The 18,299-nt window shown below is 40.4% G+C and overlaps 1 protein-coding gene across 2 annotated transcripts in view; it reads left to right on the top strand.

Moving 5' to 3' along the window:
• The window catches only part of TRIOBP (TRIO and F-actin binding protein), a 66,452-nt gene extending 51,980 nt beyond the window's left edge, over positions 1-14,472 (top strand). The window contains exons 9-17 of one of the 2 annotated variants that reach the window (XM_088141050.1): positions 822-1,365; positions 2,322-2,417; positions 5,946-6,093; positions 9,211-9,322; positions 10,104-10,263; positions 10,912-11,022; positions 11,757-11,843; positions 13,059-13,212; positions 13,713-14,471. In XM_088141050.1, the coding sequence (XP_087997176.1) occupies positions 822-1,365; positions 2,322-2,417; positions 5,946-6,093; positions 9,211-9,322; positions 10,104-10,263; positions 10,912-11,022; positions 11,757-11,843; positions 13,059-13,212; positions 13,713-13,717 (1,417 nt within the window). In that variant the 3' untranslated portion in view covers positions 13,718-14,471. Of the gene's footprint in view, positions 1-821; positions 1,366-2,321; positions 2,418-5,945; positions 6,094-9,210; positions 9,323-10,103; positions 10,264-10,911; positions 11,023-11,756; positions 11,844-13,058 lie in introns of both variants that reach the window. The other variant, XM_088141052.1, reaches the window with a different exon arrangement.
• Positions 14,473-18,299: the final 3,827 nt, after the last annotated feature.

Below are 18,299 nucleotides of genomic sequence, written 5' to 3'. Positions count from 1 at the left end.
AGTCTCAGTCTGCAAGCCTGTTGTTTTACTTGCTGCAGCAAATCCTTGGCAACTATTTCAAGACAGGCTTGCAACAACAACAGGGCAATGTTTGGACAAGAACTAGTGGCATTTGGGAATTCCTAGAGCTCTATAGGAAACTTTGGCAGCTGTAGGTTCCTTCTTAGACAAGGGTGATGGAATGGGGATGCCAGAGCTTCTTAAATCTTCTTAAATCTGATGCTCTTTAATAGCCACAGTGGTTAGGAATTGTAGGCAAAGCAAATGTAGAGGATTGTGCTAAAGGTTTTGGTGAAAAACAGGTTTCTTACGGAGTTGAGGAGTAGAAGAAACTGATTTACATCAAGTCTTGTCCCACTGACCTCAGTACCATCTGCACTTGTCAGCAGCTCTTCTCCAGATTTCACAAATCCCTCTTCCCCGACCCTGATGTGATTGAACCTAGGATCCTTTAAATGTAGATTGAAAGCTAGATTGCTATGCTGGATCTCTTTCTGATTCCCAGAGACTGTCTAGTCTGATCCATTGCTGTCAGTCTGGAATGCATACTCTTCTTTCCAACTCAGCCAGGTGAAAATATTTACTAGTATTATTCATCATCATGTTTGGCTATATTTCCAGCAACCTAGTTATTGTAACTTCTTGAGAACTTGTTCCTCTTGAATTGCCATGTGGGGTAATAGGGCTGACTGTACTTGGCTGGCTTCCAGATCTGGGTGTAACCCACACTGAGATTGGAGAGCCATTGTAGGCAGCTTCTGAAACACCTTCCTGCATGATTCCTACTTCTAAGCTTTGCATGACTTTTCTCCTGATTCCAGGCTATCTGACTACAACAAGGAAAACTCATTCCGCAGCAACAAATCACCCAAGAGCTCCTTCAGAACCGAGCTGCAGCCCAACACTGGAAGTGAGGTGATATCCAGACCGGGCCGCAGGAAGGCTGAAGCGCGGTACCAGGCTTTTGACTATGTTGAGCTATCCCCCTTACAACAGGGGTCAGCTTTAAATCAGGGGTCCCCACAGCAGCCAAGAGGGAGCACAAGAACTGCAGATGGAGCAGCCAAGCGGGAGGAGCTGGAGCGGGACCTGGCCCTCCGCTCAGAGGAGAGGCGCAAGTGGTTTGAGTCTTCAGTCAGTGGGGGCCTGCAAACAGATGGTCCAACAGAGGATCCCTGTCCTAAGAAACCTCCAGGGATTCCTCTTACTGAAGCTCAGAGGAGTCGGCTGAGTGAAGAGATTGAGAAGAAGTGGCAGGAGCTGGAACGTCTGCCTCTAAAAGAGTCCAAGCGGGTCCCGCTGATGGCACTGTTGAACCAGGGCAAAGGGAACCGTGAGGATGCAAGTGAGGCACTGGAGAAAGAGGTAGAAGTAGTCACTGGCAAAGCTCTGCATCATCATATGGGGCAGGAAAATACCTCTATCCCTTTCACAAGCCTGAATAATGCAAATGTGTACATTCTTTGAATTGTTCCTAATCTTCATGCTGATTTTGAAAGGTGTTGAAACAAGGAGGAAGGAGGAACATGAGCTTCTCTGTAGAGATGCATGCCATCAGTCTGGTGCACTGAGAACACTGCATGAATAGGAAAAGACCTCCTTCCATGCTTTTATCATTGTGCAGAGAAGATGTCCCCAGCCAGGTTCATTTTGAGTAATTTGAAACACCCACCAATTAAATTATGATCACTTGACCCTCTCACACACATAGGCCTGGCTCAGCTACAGTTTGTTGAATAAGACACAAACCATGGTTTACAAATCATAGTGTCTGGGTTTTCCCAACATGCTAAAGCAAAACAGAACAAACCATATTTTAATTTAACACAGTACATGAAACCAGTCACATCCACAAAGTCATTATGCAACTTTGTGGTTTGCTCATAACACTAAATAATAATATGAACCAAACCAGCACATAGAGATCACTGGGGGTTCTGTGTTTCAGTACTCGCAGAAACAGAATAGCACCTTGTAGCTACCTGAGTAGAGTGCCCACAGCATAGAGTCATCTATAAAGAAAAACGACTGTTGAATGGTGCCAGCAACATCTAAAATCCATTGTCACATAGAAATTTCCATGCAGCAGTGATTATGATACTTTGGAGCAGCAGTAAGAGGGAAATATTGAGGGGTTTAAAATGGATGTACTAAAATGAAGTATCAGCATGCCAATATGTCATTATGCCATAATGTCAAGGGTATATGGGTGGATTAGGAAATAAGTCCACTTGCCTTAGCCTGTTGAGCTGGGACTCGGGTTAGCAGAAAATTATTGCTTGGTTGTTGGGTTTTTTTACTAAATCATTTTTCTGACACAGGTCCAAGTCCTGAGGTCACAGCTGGAGTCCTTGCATTCCCACAGTGAAGCAAACCTCCATAAAAATGGGCACGTGCCCCAAGGATACATTTCTCAGGTAATGGTAATAGCCCAGCATAATCCTCTGCATCCTCCAGCTTTTCCTTTCTCCGCTCCAGTCAACAGCCAGCCAGTGAGGATAGAGAAAAGAAGAGAGCTGGGACTATGCCCATCATTTTCCTGCCAGAGCCATCTATGATTGGAGCATCTACAATGAGACAATGCCCTTAAACACATGGTCAGTGCCTGGCCACTGTGGCAAACCTTGGAAGGGAAGGACTTCTAACGCAAGCCCTTCCTTATTGCGTTGCTCTTTAACGCAGGAATGAGGAATCTATGGAGCTCCAGGAGCTGCTAACTTTGATTTGCAGAACCCCTTGATGTTGACCATGCTGGCTAAGGCAGGGTGGTAGCTCAGCAATAGCTAAGGGGCTGCAGGTATTGAAATTGCTACCAACTTGGCTGAAGGATTTTTTTCTAGTGATTTCATCCTAGCCTGTTTCCGTCTCAACCAGTGATAGTAACTGTAAACGTCTGCCTGAGTCCTCTGATATGGAGTGAGGACGAGGCAGGAAACTTCTACTTCCATATTAACCAGAAGCCATTATCCTCATCTGAACAGAGTGAATCTCTTGCATATTTACTGATCAGCTAAGATCTAGTGGGCATGGATTCACAAAGTTGCTGTATTTGGCAACAATTTACTCTGCAGTAACTCAAGACAGCATTTTCAGTACAAGGCACTCCACTGTGGAGTTTCCTATGTGCTCAGTTACAGTTGTTGCCAATTCTTGGGAATTTTTAGCACCAACTTAAGTCCTATCTGTTCATTAAAATAGATTTTTTTTAATTGCTTCCCATTTTTGGATTGCTTTTAGCAATGATTATAGACTAAAAACTGACTGAATGGATAAATAAAGTAGCTATGACTTGTTGAAAAACTAGTTTCAACCCATAGTTATATGAACTTGGTTTATTTTAATTTTAGTTAAGGCTTTTTGGAGTGCTTTTGAGGCCAGGCAAGACAGTAGCTATAACTAATTTGAAATGGAAGGGAGAGTTTTCAAGCTTTCTTGGTGGCTGCACAACCAACAGAGAAGGTGAGACCAAGTTTCACTGTGTCTTGTTTTTATAATGCCAAATTATAGTGTAGCATTTCCAGATAATAAGATGGTTGAACATACATATAGTTAAGAGTAATTGCCTTTGAGGTTCAGGAGTATACTGCAATTCACAGTGCAAAACAGGATGTAGTTAGTATCATCAACTAAATTATTTTAATAAAAAGCAATTGGACAGGCTGAACTTGTTGACTGGAACTCTAAATTGGAGACATCTTTATTTTTTTGAAACTCTTTTTGTTATTTATTTTTATTAAAAGTATTTCTATATTATTATTATAGAAAACTCCAAAGCTTTTTAGATCAATTATAAAATCATTCTAAAATATATGTCAAGATAATGCCTCATACTCATATTGATAGTAAGATACAATGTGTGCTGTGTTTTGAGTTGCGTAGATTAAACTTAAATTTTGAATTTACATGTACATTTACAAATTAAAATGTTAATGTTTATCACTAGATTTCCCTCTATGATTTTGATCATGAGATTTATTTATTTTATTTATTACACTGTTTGTATCCTTGCTTCAATAAACGCTAGGTGACTTTAATAAAATTAATTATTTTAAAACCTTATCAATTAACAGTTACAGTTAAAAAGTTCAAAGTGACCCTGCATTGCACACAGCTCAAACCCCAAATCCTCACCAGAAAAGCCATGTTTTCATTGCTTTCCAGAATGTTTTGGAGAGATGGGGCCACTACCAACAAAACTTCCAGGTTCCACGTTCTCACCCTAATCTCAGAGAGAAAAGCTACATCACCCCTTCCTGATTGATTAAATAGGATGAACAGATTCTGTTTGAGGTCCCATAGATAGGTTGGACCCAAACTATATAGGACAATAACAGCATCTTGAATTGTATTAAAAACATATTGATAACAAATATAGCACCCATACATTCTGTACTACTGAAGTGACTCTCGCCCACCAGCATGCAGTTTCCAGGTAGCCTTCATGGGCAGGCTAAGTAGAATACATTGCAGTAATCCAGTCTCAAGGTAATAAGGCCATGAGTCATTGTTGCTGAGGCCTCCCAAAAAGAGCCACAGACCAGCTGAAGTTGGGCAAAGCTTTCCTTGGGACAAATTCCACCTGCTGCTCCGATAGATCCCCCAAGTTGCAGACCTGCCCCTCTAAGGGAAGTGTAACCCTATCCAGTGAGGGGCAACAGCAAATCCAATGGTTTCTAAATGAATAGCAGCTCCATCTGGCTAAAGTTTGGTTTCAACTTGTTTAATCTCATTCAAAGCCTTATTGCTACCAGTCATTGGGTAAGGATATCCACGGCATTTCCTACTTGGCCAGGGATGGAGGTGAATAAGTGGGTCAGCATATTGATAATATCTGATGCTCAACCAACAGACCTCCCCAAGTTTCATATAGATATTAAATAAAGAGCAGAGCCTATATATGAACAGCCAAGAGTTTGATTATTCCTCTCCCTATACTACTGACTGGAACTGCCTGCCCAGGCAAGAGAAAAACCGTGATAAAACAAACCCCCCAGCTCCTAACCCTCATGGGGAATCCAGGAGAATATCAGGGTCCAAAATATTAAATACCACTGAGCGATGTAATAGGACCAGCAGAACCATACTCCCACCATCTAGATCCCAACAGCATCATGCAGTAATCTCTATCCCACATCCAGGTCTGAACCGTGACCCAAAGGATTGAGATAATCCACTTCATTCAGGAGTCTCTCCAAGCATAATCCCACCACCTTCTTCAGAACCTTCAAAAAAGGAAGGTTGGAGTCCAGACAGAAGTTGTGTAACTTTGAGATCAAGAAATGACAATTACTAGCCCATCCCTCAAAGTCCTTAATCTCCTTAGTCCAGCTGTTGACTCCCCTAAACTGCCTGAAGGAAACAGGTGGTAGAACTTGTGCCTTCTAGAACGCTGTTGATATCCTCAGAGTCCACAAGATCAAAAGAATCCGAGGAAACCTCGCAAGACGGTGCCCCAATTATTTAATTGGATTCTGCTGATGGGAAGTCAAGATCTGAGTAAATGCAAGCAGTTTTATCTGCACAGTGTTTTGCTGTCACAGCGGTCAAACCTGTCCTTCCCCAGTAGGGTGTGGGTTACCTTAAATAGTGTGAGCAGAAGTGCTGATGTTTTGATGCCCTCAGTGCCACCGTGTGGGCCCAAACATGGACTTCTACAAATTGGTTTATAATGTCCTCAGAATGATTGCTCAATTTTTCACTGCATTTTAACATAGCCTTTCCATTGGAAATGTCTTAAAATGTAACCCTAATAGGGCTGCATGATGCATATCTGTGTCTCCGTTTTTAATATGTTAAGAAGTCCCTGTTCATTTTTTTGTGATTACCTGTTCTCAGTGTTCAGCCATGGCAGAGATGCAACCATGGAGAATATGCATTTCTTGTTGTTCATATTTCATCACATAAAGTGTGTCTTTCCATTCTTCTCTCCCCCATCCCCCTTCTAGGAGGCATGTGAGCACAGTTTAGCAGAGATGGAAACTTCCCATCAACAGGTCATGGCAGAACTACAGCGGCACCACCAGTGGGAGATGGAGCGGTTGCGGCAGGAAAAGGAGCGTCTTCTATCCGAGGAGGCAGCTGCAACAGCTGCAGGTAGAAGCTACTCAGTGGCGCAAGGCACACACAACACGAAGTCATAATGCTTATCTTTATTCCTATATGCAATATAGAAAAGGGAAACAAAAAGAAGAAAAAATGCAAATACATATTCAAACGAACAGTTCGTTTTTTAAATACAACATTAAACCTTGCCCAATAGTTCTGATAAAATTTTCCATTCTATTAATAGAGAGCCAGTTCAAAAGCAGAGAGAGACCATAGATCATCAAGCCAAGAAAGTAGATTCAGAGTGCAGTCTTTTCTCGGTAACAGAATGTTTTTTTAATGCCCCAAGCTTGATAAATACATACGTCTTTTGTTGATGAATTCCAATTTTTTCCTAAGTATTTAAAATCATGTAGTGCTGCCCTCTCTTGATTGGGAGAAGCAGAGCATGCACTTTGATAGCAAACAACTAAGCATCAAAAACAACTGAAGTCCATGGGCTGGCCTTATTCTGCATTTACCCCTTTAAATGCCAAGGAAAGGGCATGTAAAAATTAGGAAGATATGGCTGTCAACCAGAGCAATATCTTCAGAGTGGAAACAAACAGAAGATAGTCTTCACAGTACAAATGGGAACAAAAGAGAAGAAAAGGAGAGGAGAAATCAAAGGGTGGGAAATTTAACCATGATTTTATGTTAGATATCTTGTAATCAGCAACAGAGCTATAAAATTCTTGATAGAGCTTCCACTAGAGATTTGGAAGAGCTGTCACTTCATTTTTCAGTAGTCCTCATTAGGGAGCTTCAAACTGTATGGATTCTTGCTTTGGCCTCCTGTTCCCTCCATTGGCCTAAGTCCTGGAGGTAGCAGGATTGGATTCATTGAACTAGATTCCCCTTTTCCTGCCAAGTCATGCTGTTTAATAGTTTGAACCTGCAACTGCTGATTTGTTAGCATTGGGCATTCCCGATGTCCATCTTAAAAATATTATTTTATTTGTGAAGTTCTGTAGATTAGAATCATCCAAAATGCATTTCAGTATTGATGGTCTCTCAGGAGCTATAGAGCTGCTAATGCATCAGGAGCAAATTGTGAAATCAGAAGATGTTTTAATTAGATTAACTGCCATCCTGCATTTTTAGACAATCCAAATTCCTTTTGCAATAAATCAGGTATTTTAAACACTTGATCTAAAATATTTTTGACCCATGAGTTTCTCCTCCTACCCAAAAAAGATTTACCTGCAATTTTAAAATTGAAATTATCCCGAAATGTATATCATGTGAAGAAAAGTCCAAATTGTGCTTACATCCCAACATTCCCTAAATATGCCTTGCAGCCTTTAGTGCTGGAAATAGAGTAGAATTTTAACTAAAAAAAGAACCAGGACCCTGTTATTTTGTTGAAAGAGTTATATAGAAACTTTCTAATCATGCCCATAATGATTTTTGAGCTTGATCATCTGAATTCCATAAGGAAGCAGAGTTGAAATAGATGCCCAAGAAAATCAGTGAAGTTAATGCATGTAACCTTCATCCTTGTATAATAGCCATAATTTAAATAAAGAGAATATAGGGGTTTTTCTTCCCATAAAAACTTCAATAATGTGCCAGTCTGCTTAAAATAGTATCTCTAAAGATAAAAACATAGGAATCCCTTTAAATACAAACATCAGTCTTGAAGAAATACTCATTTTACACAGTTGTCTTTCCCTGTATACTCAAGTGGATTTTTAACCGTTTGTTAATACCAATATTAATCTGGAATAACATTTGAAACATTTATATCGTCACCCATCTCACCTAAGTGACCCTGGGCAGCTTACATAATTAAAAAGCAACAATTAGAAATAAAGACAAAATAAAAGCCATTAAAACTCATTAAAAACAGTTAATTAAAACGATAAAATCAATTTGTGAGGGAGTACAATGAATTACTAACAATGCAGCCAACCAGCAGGCTCCGCACTACCGCTGGACCCCCCGGGCACAACCAGGATAAAGCCATGTCTCAAGAGCCTGCCGGAGGGCCAGCAGGGTTGGGGCTCGGGTTTAACCTCGGGAATGACTAGTGTCCAGTTTCATCACTTATCTTTGTTATGACTTTCAATAGCCAGGGTAGCCGAAGTAAGTCTGTTTCCCACAAGAAGCTGTTTATTTTTTATAGTTAATTTCAAAATCTTATAGAAAAAGTCAGTATTCCAACTTTATCTGGACCCTTAATCCATTTATAACTTTCTTAGATCAAAATTTTATTTAGCTTTTTGCTGTTTATTTCAATTTTTTAAAGTTCTTAAGCTTATAATTAATTTTTCTTTTGTTCAGAGTCGAAGATAAACTCACCTAACGAAGACTTTTCAGACTTCTTGTTCTGAAAGTCTCTAATAGCTTTAAGAGGGTTAATAGGCAATTTCTGAAAGTGATTAGAAAGTGAGGTTTGCTAATTTAGAGTCCTTTAAAAGGCTCTGCCATGGTTGCAAGCAAGATAGCTGATCCTGTTGTCTCCTGGACCTCAAACCTGCAGAAACCCACTGTCCTGCAATCTCCTCATGAGGAGCAGCTGCCAGAGCGTATGTGGACAATATCCTGTCCTCTACTTGTCCAGAGAGGTTCCCAAGAACTGGTCTACTCACCGGTTCCTTGGTCTTTGCCATGGCCATTGGCTCTGCGAAAGTTCACCATAACTGCCCCGGGAGTCCAAAAGGCAGAGAAATTTCTCACCAAATAATTGCGCCGAGAAACTTAGAGTAAAACCCCAAAGTAAAAACCTCATTTGTTAGGAATTTTAACTGGGAACATATGAGATTTCTCCAGTTAATTGAATAATTTGGTAATTCAGCATACTTTTTATAAATGTCAGTACATTTTGGAAAAGAATATTCACAATGATCGATCAAAGTATCATTCACATATAGTAAGTTGTGTTTAGCTCTAGCCACTGAAATCTCTGTCATTGAAAAGTAAACATCAGTAAGCAAATGTCTTTGTCACTTGATAGAATGTATGGGTGCAAAACACGTGCGCTTCCACTGGATTTTTCTCCTCCCCAAGAAAATTTTGGTTTTAGTTTTGAATCCATAAGATGCATACACTTTCAAGTTTAGCAGATTTTACAGACCCTTTCTGTATCCTGCCTTTCTACTCCTACCCTTCCCTTTGCTCTAGCAATTGAAGCACTGAAGAAGGCACACAGGGAGGAAATGAACAAGGAGTTGGGCAGAACACGCAACTTTCAGAAAGGATTTTCAAATCCAGATGCACTCCAGCAACAGCATCGGTAAGCAACACTGGAAGAATGACTAATGGAATCTTGACTCCTGAACTGAGATAGGAGATAAAATTGTACATTTCCACAAATGTTGACTGCTGTGGCAGTTGATGAAAGGGAGATCCTGAGTGCTGAATGTATAATTACTTTGTTGGAAGAGCAAAACCTGTGATCCCTGTGCCTCTAAATTTTTGGGTGCAATGCATTGCCACCATTGCCATCTATTTTAAATAATATCATAGAAAGGAAAAATATTAAATAGCTGGGGAGTAGTCATATTAATGTTATGTGTTAATTTAATGCTTTGGATCAAATTAAATTTTTGTCCTAACTCTACAGTATTTCATTCTTTGACCTATCCCCATTCGCTTTTGGGATGCATACACAACCACCTCCAAGCTCATTTAAACCTTTTTATGGGAAAAGCTCATGGCTTGTGCTGTCAATTTTCACTAGAAGCCATTGTTTTCTTTCCACAAATGGGACCAGCTAGGACTGTAATTAAGTAGGACCATTAAGGCCCTTTTGCACCATTTTTAGTCTACAGGAGGAACTCTGACATCTCAGTTAAGAAGATGCCTAGGCATATCAAATCTGGGAATGGGGATGATAGTAATAGGCTGTACTTGTATAGACTAGCCCCCTAACTGGCTTCTATCCCATAATGGTCATGTTTTGTTCAGGATTTGCAAAATAAGATCCCTGGAGGGGACCAGGTTGTAAGGAGGCTATCATAGGAACTTAGAAGGAAGTAGATCCGCTGATGTTGAAATTCTGATGTCTCCTGCAGGTCTGATGTGGAGTCTCTGAAGCGGGAGTTGCAGGTGCTTTCAGAACAGTATTCCCAGAAGTGCCTGGAGATTGGGGGCCTGGTGCAAAAGGCAGAAGATCAGGAACAAATGCTGCAGCATTGTCAACAGGAGGGGAAAGAACTGCTTCGGCAAAACCAGGCAAGGGGCTGGTGGTGCTGCCAGTAACAGGAATTCCAAGGGAAGAACAGTGACAAAGCAGAGTAGCATATATGAAAGGAGGACAGTTGCAATCTCTTAAATTTAAAATTAAATTTAAATTCCAGAGAGCTTTCCATTAATCTCACCTGGTGGTCCTTGTCTTAGCAGCTAATTCTGGGAGATTTGGCAACAATTTTTGTGATGTCAATCATAGGCCTGTTTAGAATCCCTAGGATGCCCAGTCAAATTAAGCAGTAGAATAGTAAACACTGTATTAAGCTCTAGAAAGACAAGCTTTATAGATAGCCCTGGTGACATGCAACCCGAGATCTATCTCCTCAAGGCTGCACTACTGAAAGATGGTAGCAGGCCACTGAGTAAAGGTGGTGCAGTTGTCCAGAGTCTTTTGTCAAAATAAATTAAATAGATGTGGTTTTCCTATACATAGTTCATCTTTTAATAAGTTTAAAAAGTTTAGAAATTGAGTGGGGAAAGTAGGAAACAATCTGTTTCCCTTGAGGACATTGTCATATCACTAGCATTCCCTCCATTATTGAAAAAAATGTTTAAAAGTTTACAAGCTGCAAAAAGGCTGTCCGCACCTGTTTTACAGGATGCATATGATAAACTATTTCATCCTCCTTCCAGGAGTTACAGAGGCGTCTTTCAGAGGAGATTGGCCAGTTACGGGCCTTCATCGCTGCTCGGGGCTCACATGATGGTGCTTCACATAATGAAAGGAGTTCTTGTGAGCTAGAGGTAAGGAGGACGGTTGCTTGTTGCCTGATATTTTTTGTCTGCCAAATTTGCAGTTTTTCTTTCAGGTATAGTTTGGCTATATAATATTGTGACTGAAATAAATCTCTTGCTGAATTCAGAGGCAGAAGCACATAGGTATTTGTAGCAACTTCCTAAGATATTCAAGAAGATTTGGAAGGTCCACTCAGTACCAAATCATTGGGCCCTAATAGCATCCACCCAAGAGTTCTTGAATAAGCTCAGATGTGATTGGGTTCGGTACTAGAGGACTGGAAGATAGCCAGTGTGACACCAGTTTTTAAAAGGGAGATCTGGGAAATTACAGGTCAATCAGCTTAATGCCTCTTCAAGACAATTGGTAGAAATAGTAATCAAGGACATAGAGAAAGAAGCTTTGCTGAAGGAAAATCAACCTGGATTTTGCAAACATTGCATCAAACTCCTAAGTTGTTTTTTTTTTTGCTTTGTTTTTGAGAAAGCCACCAGGCAATAAAGTATGGTTGAACAAACGTGGTTGAGCAGGCTAGGTGAACCCAGCCATGGAAATTCAGTTGGCTTGTTCATGAACACTGTCAGTTTTCTGCTTTGTATCAGTCATTTCAGTCTAGGGAGAATACTTGGGTAACCTAATTTTTGCTCTTTTCTGAGGGCGATATCTATCTTACCACATTGAAAGTGGATTCTGTAGTAGACAATTGTGCCCTAACATTTCCCTTTCCATCTTCTTTTTGAAGGTGCTTCTCCGAGTGAAGGAGAATGAACTCCAATATCAGAAACAAGAAGTCCAGTGTCTGAGGGATGAACTCCAAATGATGCAGAAGGTAGATTCCTAAAAGAAAATCAAAGTTGCTGGTTTGCAAGGAGAAATACATACACACATAAGTACAAACCCATCAGTCCATTCCTTCTCACAGTATGCAGTGTTATCCAAAGTATAGAAAAGTAGTAAGCCAAAGAAATTAAAGGCATGAGATAGAAAAGAAAACCCAACTAAAACTGTTTTTCACCAAATTGTTCTCTCTATTTCTCTATACCTTTCTGTCCTGGCAAATCATCCTTGCTTTCACCACATGCATATCTCACCTTATACATTGCCTTTTATTCTTTAAATTGCTTGGCTCTCTTTTTTGAAGGTCTCATCAAATCCCCCAAACTCAGTCATCCTTTTCATCTCAATTTACTTTTTTTTTTTTTTTTTTTGCAATTTGATTCTCATTCATTGTGTTTGACTAATAGATTTCTTTCATACTAGTCACTCAATTTAGTATTCAGCACACATTCATTCTTAACCCTCCCTGTTCTCATTTTACCACTGCATTCAGCTTTTATGTTTATTTCCTGATATACCCAGCGGTAGCTTTCATAAAACAAGGTGGGCAAAAGCATGCTCTTATATGCAGCTATTGTCTTTTGATAAACTTTTGCTCCTCACAATAGACCTACCCTCTATTTCTCTAGAAGCATTTGCACACCTTAAAATTTCTCCATCCAGTTTCCCATCTCTAGTAAATGTTCTGCCATAGTATACAATTCATTTGCTTGCCATTTATGTACTACTTGCAGACATTTACTCCACTTTCCCTATTACCCACAACTACCTTTGTGTCTGATATATTAATTTTCAGATCCATAGTCCCTGTTGCATCACACAATCTGACATTCACTTCAAATCATTCAAGTTCTCAGCCAATACAGTATCATCTGCGTACATGTACATTCATGTCCAATATTCCTCTAACATCTCTGCAAGTCCATAAATACATTAAACAACCAGGAAGACATCAAATATCCTTGTCTTACTCCCCATTCAATACTGAACTATCTGCTAAGCATTTAATTTATTCTTACATATGCTTTGCTACAATTGTATACCACTGTTAGTACATTCAGCAACAAACCTTCAACACAAGAGATTCCATAATTTGAGCCTGTTATAATTAATAATATGCTCTTCATGTCAGAAGATGCCTATGTCTTCCATTTATATCCTTGTTTTCCATTCTTTCTGGACAATGGTACTTCCTTTCCCCATGTAGGACAAGAAGTTTGCCTCAGGGAAATACCAGGATATCTATGTGGAGCTGAATCACATCAAGCAGCGGTCAGAACAAGAGATTGAACAGCTGAAGGAACATCTGCGCCTGGCCATGGCAGCCCTAGAAGAGAAAGAGATGCTGCACAACAGTACTGGTAAAAGACCAGCACGCTTGCACTAAAGACATATGTCACGTAAAGTGGACCTAGCCATGCTGCAAAGGCAGAAGGCGTTTGGGGGTCTCTTTTTCTCCAGCGGCAGAGATGCCAGTTGTATTGGATATCTCGCTGATTGCTCGGCAGAGCTCAGAATCTTTCTCCCTGCCACCACTGCCTCCTCTTCTCTCCCCCATTCTGTGGGATGCCAGAGGAGAAATGTATAAGCAAACTGCTTGCAGAAGGCTCCATGAAATCAGGCGGAAAGCCACAGGTTGGTCCCCATTACTGTATAGGTCTGGGCGAGCTCAGTTTCATTCTGCATCTAAAATAAGTTTACAAGTCAAGGCTGTTACAGCTACAGCATATAAATTGTCATCTCCAAGACACTCTAAATCTTCCATCATTCTTAGCATGGCCACAAGTCCCGCTACATATGAAGGACATACTTTTTGAACATAATTCAATTTCTTAATTCTGCTTCTTTCTTTGTTCCATAGGTTAGTTACCCTTCTGTGCACCACTTTGGGGAATAAAGCAGCATTCCTCTCCAGGAACACAGGGCGACCCTCTATCAGAATAGCCATCACATGCGTCTGCATAACTTGGGCATGTTTTGGGCTGGATCCTATTGCTAGCACCTTTTGGGGACTTTATATATGAAAATAAATTTTATATTTTGGGGGATGGGGGGATATGTTTTAAAATTTTATACTTAAGTTTTCCCAGCAGTTAACCACAAAGGTGGACCAGATTTTTCTCCCTAAAGTTCCTTTAGACCTAATTGTTCCTTCTCCCAAATATTTAGTTGTATTTACAATAAAAGTGTCTATCTGCTTCCAATTTTCTTCAAGTGGAGAGACAATATCACACACCCTGCAACTTCAGGATGTATAAGGTTGCTTCACAGCAGTCCGTGTTTGCAATATGCTGTGCCGAAAGAATGTTGTATCAGTTACTTTGTCAATGGAACTGGTTTGTCCAAAGACCATGCAGAGTTTATGTTTAGAATCTTTGAGTACCAATTGTTTTCAAAACAATGGAAGATTTTTTTAAACATGTTGATTAAATGTTTTTGCATCCCATTGTAAATTCCGTCTTCATCCCCAAAGCTTGTGTTCAACTGATGTGTTCTCATGGGGAGAAATTTCACTGCTGATGTTGCCAGAGCCAAACAATGAAGGCGGCTGATTTTCTTTATTTCTGCAGAGTTAACTTAATAAAATCCTTGACTATAGAAACTTGTTGTTTTTGCTTGGCAGCAGAAGATACAAATGTTGAACCATTTTGCATTCTCAAAAAGTTGGCACCTTCTGTTTTCATATTGTCATTATTGGCACTTAGTGCTCTTTGGAGGTTCAAAGCAGTTTCCCTGTTTTATCTTGTAATCTTAGAACCCTTTAAGGCAGAAATGGGGGGGAAAGCTGCATTTACCATTTGGATGACTTGCAGTAGATCAGCAAATATTTGACTCCCAATTGTTTAACAATAGCAACAAGAAAACTTTTCTACTCCTACATTCATCTGTTACAATCAGTGCTTTGCAAATGTAGTTTTGCATTTTGTAATTTGGCCCTAGTTGATAGAAGCTGCAGTCCTTAAAAAAAAGAAAAAGTAGCTATGAAATCCATCCATGCCTGCTGCATGGCAGTAAATCAGTGAGTTTCCCACTGCTCTGGGCTATTTCAGTAAGTTGAACTTGGCTGGCTCAGAAGCTAAGCAAGGTTTGGCCTGTCTAGAAGTTGGATGGGATGTTACCAGGAAATCCCAGGACAGCAGACTAAACTGGAAGGTCAAAGAGCCACCTCAGAAGAAGACAATAACAAACCACTTCTCTGTTGTTGCCAAGAAAACTACATGGACATAAAATCACCAGATACTGGACTCAACTTGGAGACTGTAATCATCCCTTAAATAGGAATGCAACTGCATATTTACAGCTGTTACAATGTCCAAACTTGATCCTCCTCTTTTTTTTTTTTTTAATTGCCTTTATGTCAGTGTTGATTCCTGGCAACTTCCCGGACTAGTCCCTGCATTTTTCTTGGCAAGATCGCCAGAAGTGGTTGGGGATGGCCATTGCTGCCTCCTTAGGGCTGAGAAAGAATGACAGGCCCAAGGTCACCCAGCTGGCTTTGTGCCTAAGGCAGGACTAGATCGTTCTAGATAATTTTTATTTTAACAGTTTGAATAGCCCATTCACCAGCTGCTTAAGATGTCATTAGCCCTAACTGCTAGTGAGAAATACCAATGTTCTGCCAAGGGGACCACATAATGAATTGGGATTGGCATGATTTGATTCCCTCCTGCCACAGACGATATTTGCACTAAGCCATCATTTGCTGAATAAATCATAAGGTTCACCTATTTATCTAAGATCAAATTCAGCAAAATGTGTTTTTTCGTGATAATTCTCCTGCAAGGTAAACGAGCATGGTGTAGAGATTGACCCCAAATCACCCAGCTAGTTTTTGTATCTGAATGGGAACTTAGGAACTTGAGTTTATTTCTCTGCTCTTACTCTATGACTCTACTATAGTGGCACACCACAGCTGAACCCAAAGTTATCTGCAAGCTGTTTAAAGTATGCAGATAAAGATTCTACTCTCTTGCAAATCTGTTATAAAAATCTATAAAACATAAATGTTTTGAACATTGTTAAAATACTGTTATTAGTAGTAAATATTTTGAAAATTAAAATATGAAAGACATTCTTACCCTCTTTTAGATATCCTCCCACCTACAATTTGCCTCTTTTTTAAAAAAATCATGCTCTACATTTAGTACAATCATTGTATTAACTATATTACACAAGGTCAAACTTCTGAATTAAAAATTAGCAAGACCATCACTGCCATTCTATCATGCAATTTAATTAGGCAACCCACAATTAGTCTCCTTTTCCCATATAAAACAAGCAGAGACACATAACCAATTTTTAATAGGCATGGCTTTATCCAAGGTTCTTCATGAGGTACACAGTTGCAGTAAGTTCACAACCAGGATTTCTTGTATTTATCAGCTGTTCTCTCTCTCTCTCTCTCTCTCTCTCACACACACACACACACACACACACACACACACCACCCTTCTGTCATAATTCTGGCATGTCAGGCTTCTCATTCACAAAATATGCCAAAATATAAGCCCAGTTTAAAAAAAAAAAGCAATTTGAGCTATACTGTAATTTTATTTGTAAGAAAAACAGGCTTGTTTCACAGCTACTAAATCCTCTCCCTCTAAAAACAATGACCTTGACTGAACCAAGAAGAGAATATAGTTAGCATAAATACTGGAGTACAGCTTGGGAAGACGTTATATGTACTTTGGTTTTACAACCTTATTGCAGTTAATCATAGTTTATTCAACCCAAATTAACCATAAGCTGGATTCGCAGAACCCGCTGGCTGTAAGGTGGTTGTGAATCGGTATGTCGCGCTAACAGAGTCATGAAAAACCTACTGTGACAGAAGACGTGGCCCTAGCAAATATTTGTAAGATGGTTGGATTTTAAACAGCTAAAAGTCACCTTAAGGAAATCCTACTAAAAGTCGTCATCCGTCAGTCTGCAAACCGTCATTTTCGCGTTCTTGTCACGCTGCCGGCGAAAAGAGCCGCATATGCGTCCCCTAATCCGGCCATTCCTTCATTCTCTCATTCATTTTGTAAGCCGCCCCCCACAATGGCTTTCTAAAGCAGCGGATGGGGTCCCTGAAGGATGAAGCCGAGATTAAACTCAAATTCTGTAGTCAAGCGCCCAGGAACCGAACGGCACGTGCGCCCAGAACCCATCTCTGGCTTCGCTAAGGGAAACAAAGGAAAGGGGGGCTGGCCTCTTTTGGGCGATGCGTGCGTGTAAATAGTCTGTGGCGAAGAGGAAGCGTGAGCGTTTGATCATCCATAAGCGTTTGGTTGTCGCTGTCAGAGACGAATTGCAGGGAGGAGGAGTTTATTCGTTTCTTTCAGTGTTGGTGCTGTCCAGTACAGTAGAGGCAAGCCTTCCTTCACCGACTACATTTCCCACAAAACATTGCTCGCGCGTTCTACGGTGGCTTTTTAGCGACGAAAGCCAGTTTAGTTTGACCGATTCCCCTCCCTCTGTAAGAATTAATCAGCTGATTGATGAGAGCTCTTCAAAGCAGCTATTGCTATTGTCAATAGAGAATTGTCAACGGGCTCACGTCCCATGGGGCTGCTTTATCGCTGGCCCTTATCTCAATCCTTTTCAGTTGTTCACTAAATACTTAACACAGCTCATACAAAACTACTTTCCGGAGAACTTGGCTCGTAATACACACTAAGGAAGCAAAATCCCACTTTATAATTTAAATAAATTAAACAGTATTTATTAACTTTCGGGAAAACATTTGTTAGAATTTTGTGTAACATGTTTATATCTTATGTGAATCCTGTAAGTAACCTTCGATCCCACCGATTAATTTTCTACACCCCCCGGCCCTTTACAATCCTGGAATGTGGAAAAATTTGAAATTACATTTAATTTACTGGCGTAATCTTTCTCCCTATTACGTTTCTCGCAGTTTTTTTCGGTATAACAAATCAAGGGTAAAAGCAGCTTTAAAAGAAAAGTTTTACACGAGCGTGTATCCCCTCCCCATATTTTTTTCCAACTCTCCCAATTAAAAGTAGCCTAGATATAAAAAAATATTTATTTTGAATAATGCGTAGGATACTGAGATAGAGACAAAGGATAGAGATTGATGAGCCTGAAACCTAATCATTTGGCAAAACAGTAAGATTAGCGATCCCAATCTTCATCTGCGATGTCGGAGTCGAAACAATTGAATCGAGATAGACGGGCCGGGGGCTGGGGCCAAGGCCCTTCCCCACCCCTCTACGATCATCTTACTTGGAAGTCAACCTCGGGAGTTAGAGGCAGAAGAACAACTTCCCAAACCGCAGCTGCCTTGTGGTTTAACTCTATTCTTCTGTCCTCTCTCTCCCCCCTCCCTCCCCCACGCCCTGACATTACATGGGGGTCTTCACTTTCTCCAAGTCGACGAACGCCTGCTTGCCCCCTTCCTTTTTGTGAAGAGTCTAAGGAAGCCACCCAAGAGAAAAGACGC

This window comes from Python bivittatus, unplaced genomic scaffold, assembly GCF_059951505.1.
Source record: "Python bivittatus isolate LINGU-HERP-01145 unplaced genomic scaffold, Pbiv_v1 ctg000330_np1212, whole genome shotgun sequence".
Classification (NCBI taxonomy): domain Eukaryota; kingdom Metazoa; phylum Chordata; class Lepidosauria; order Squamata; family Pythonidae; genus Python; species Python bivittatus.
This window is presented reverse-complemented; position numbering and strand designations above follow the sequence as displayed.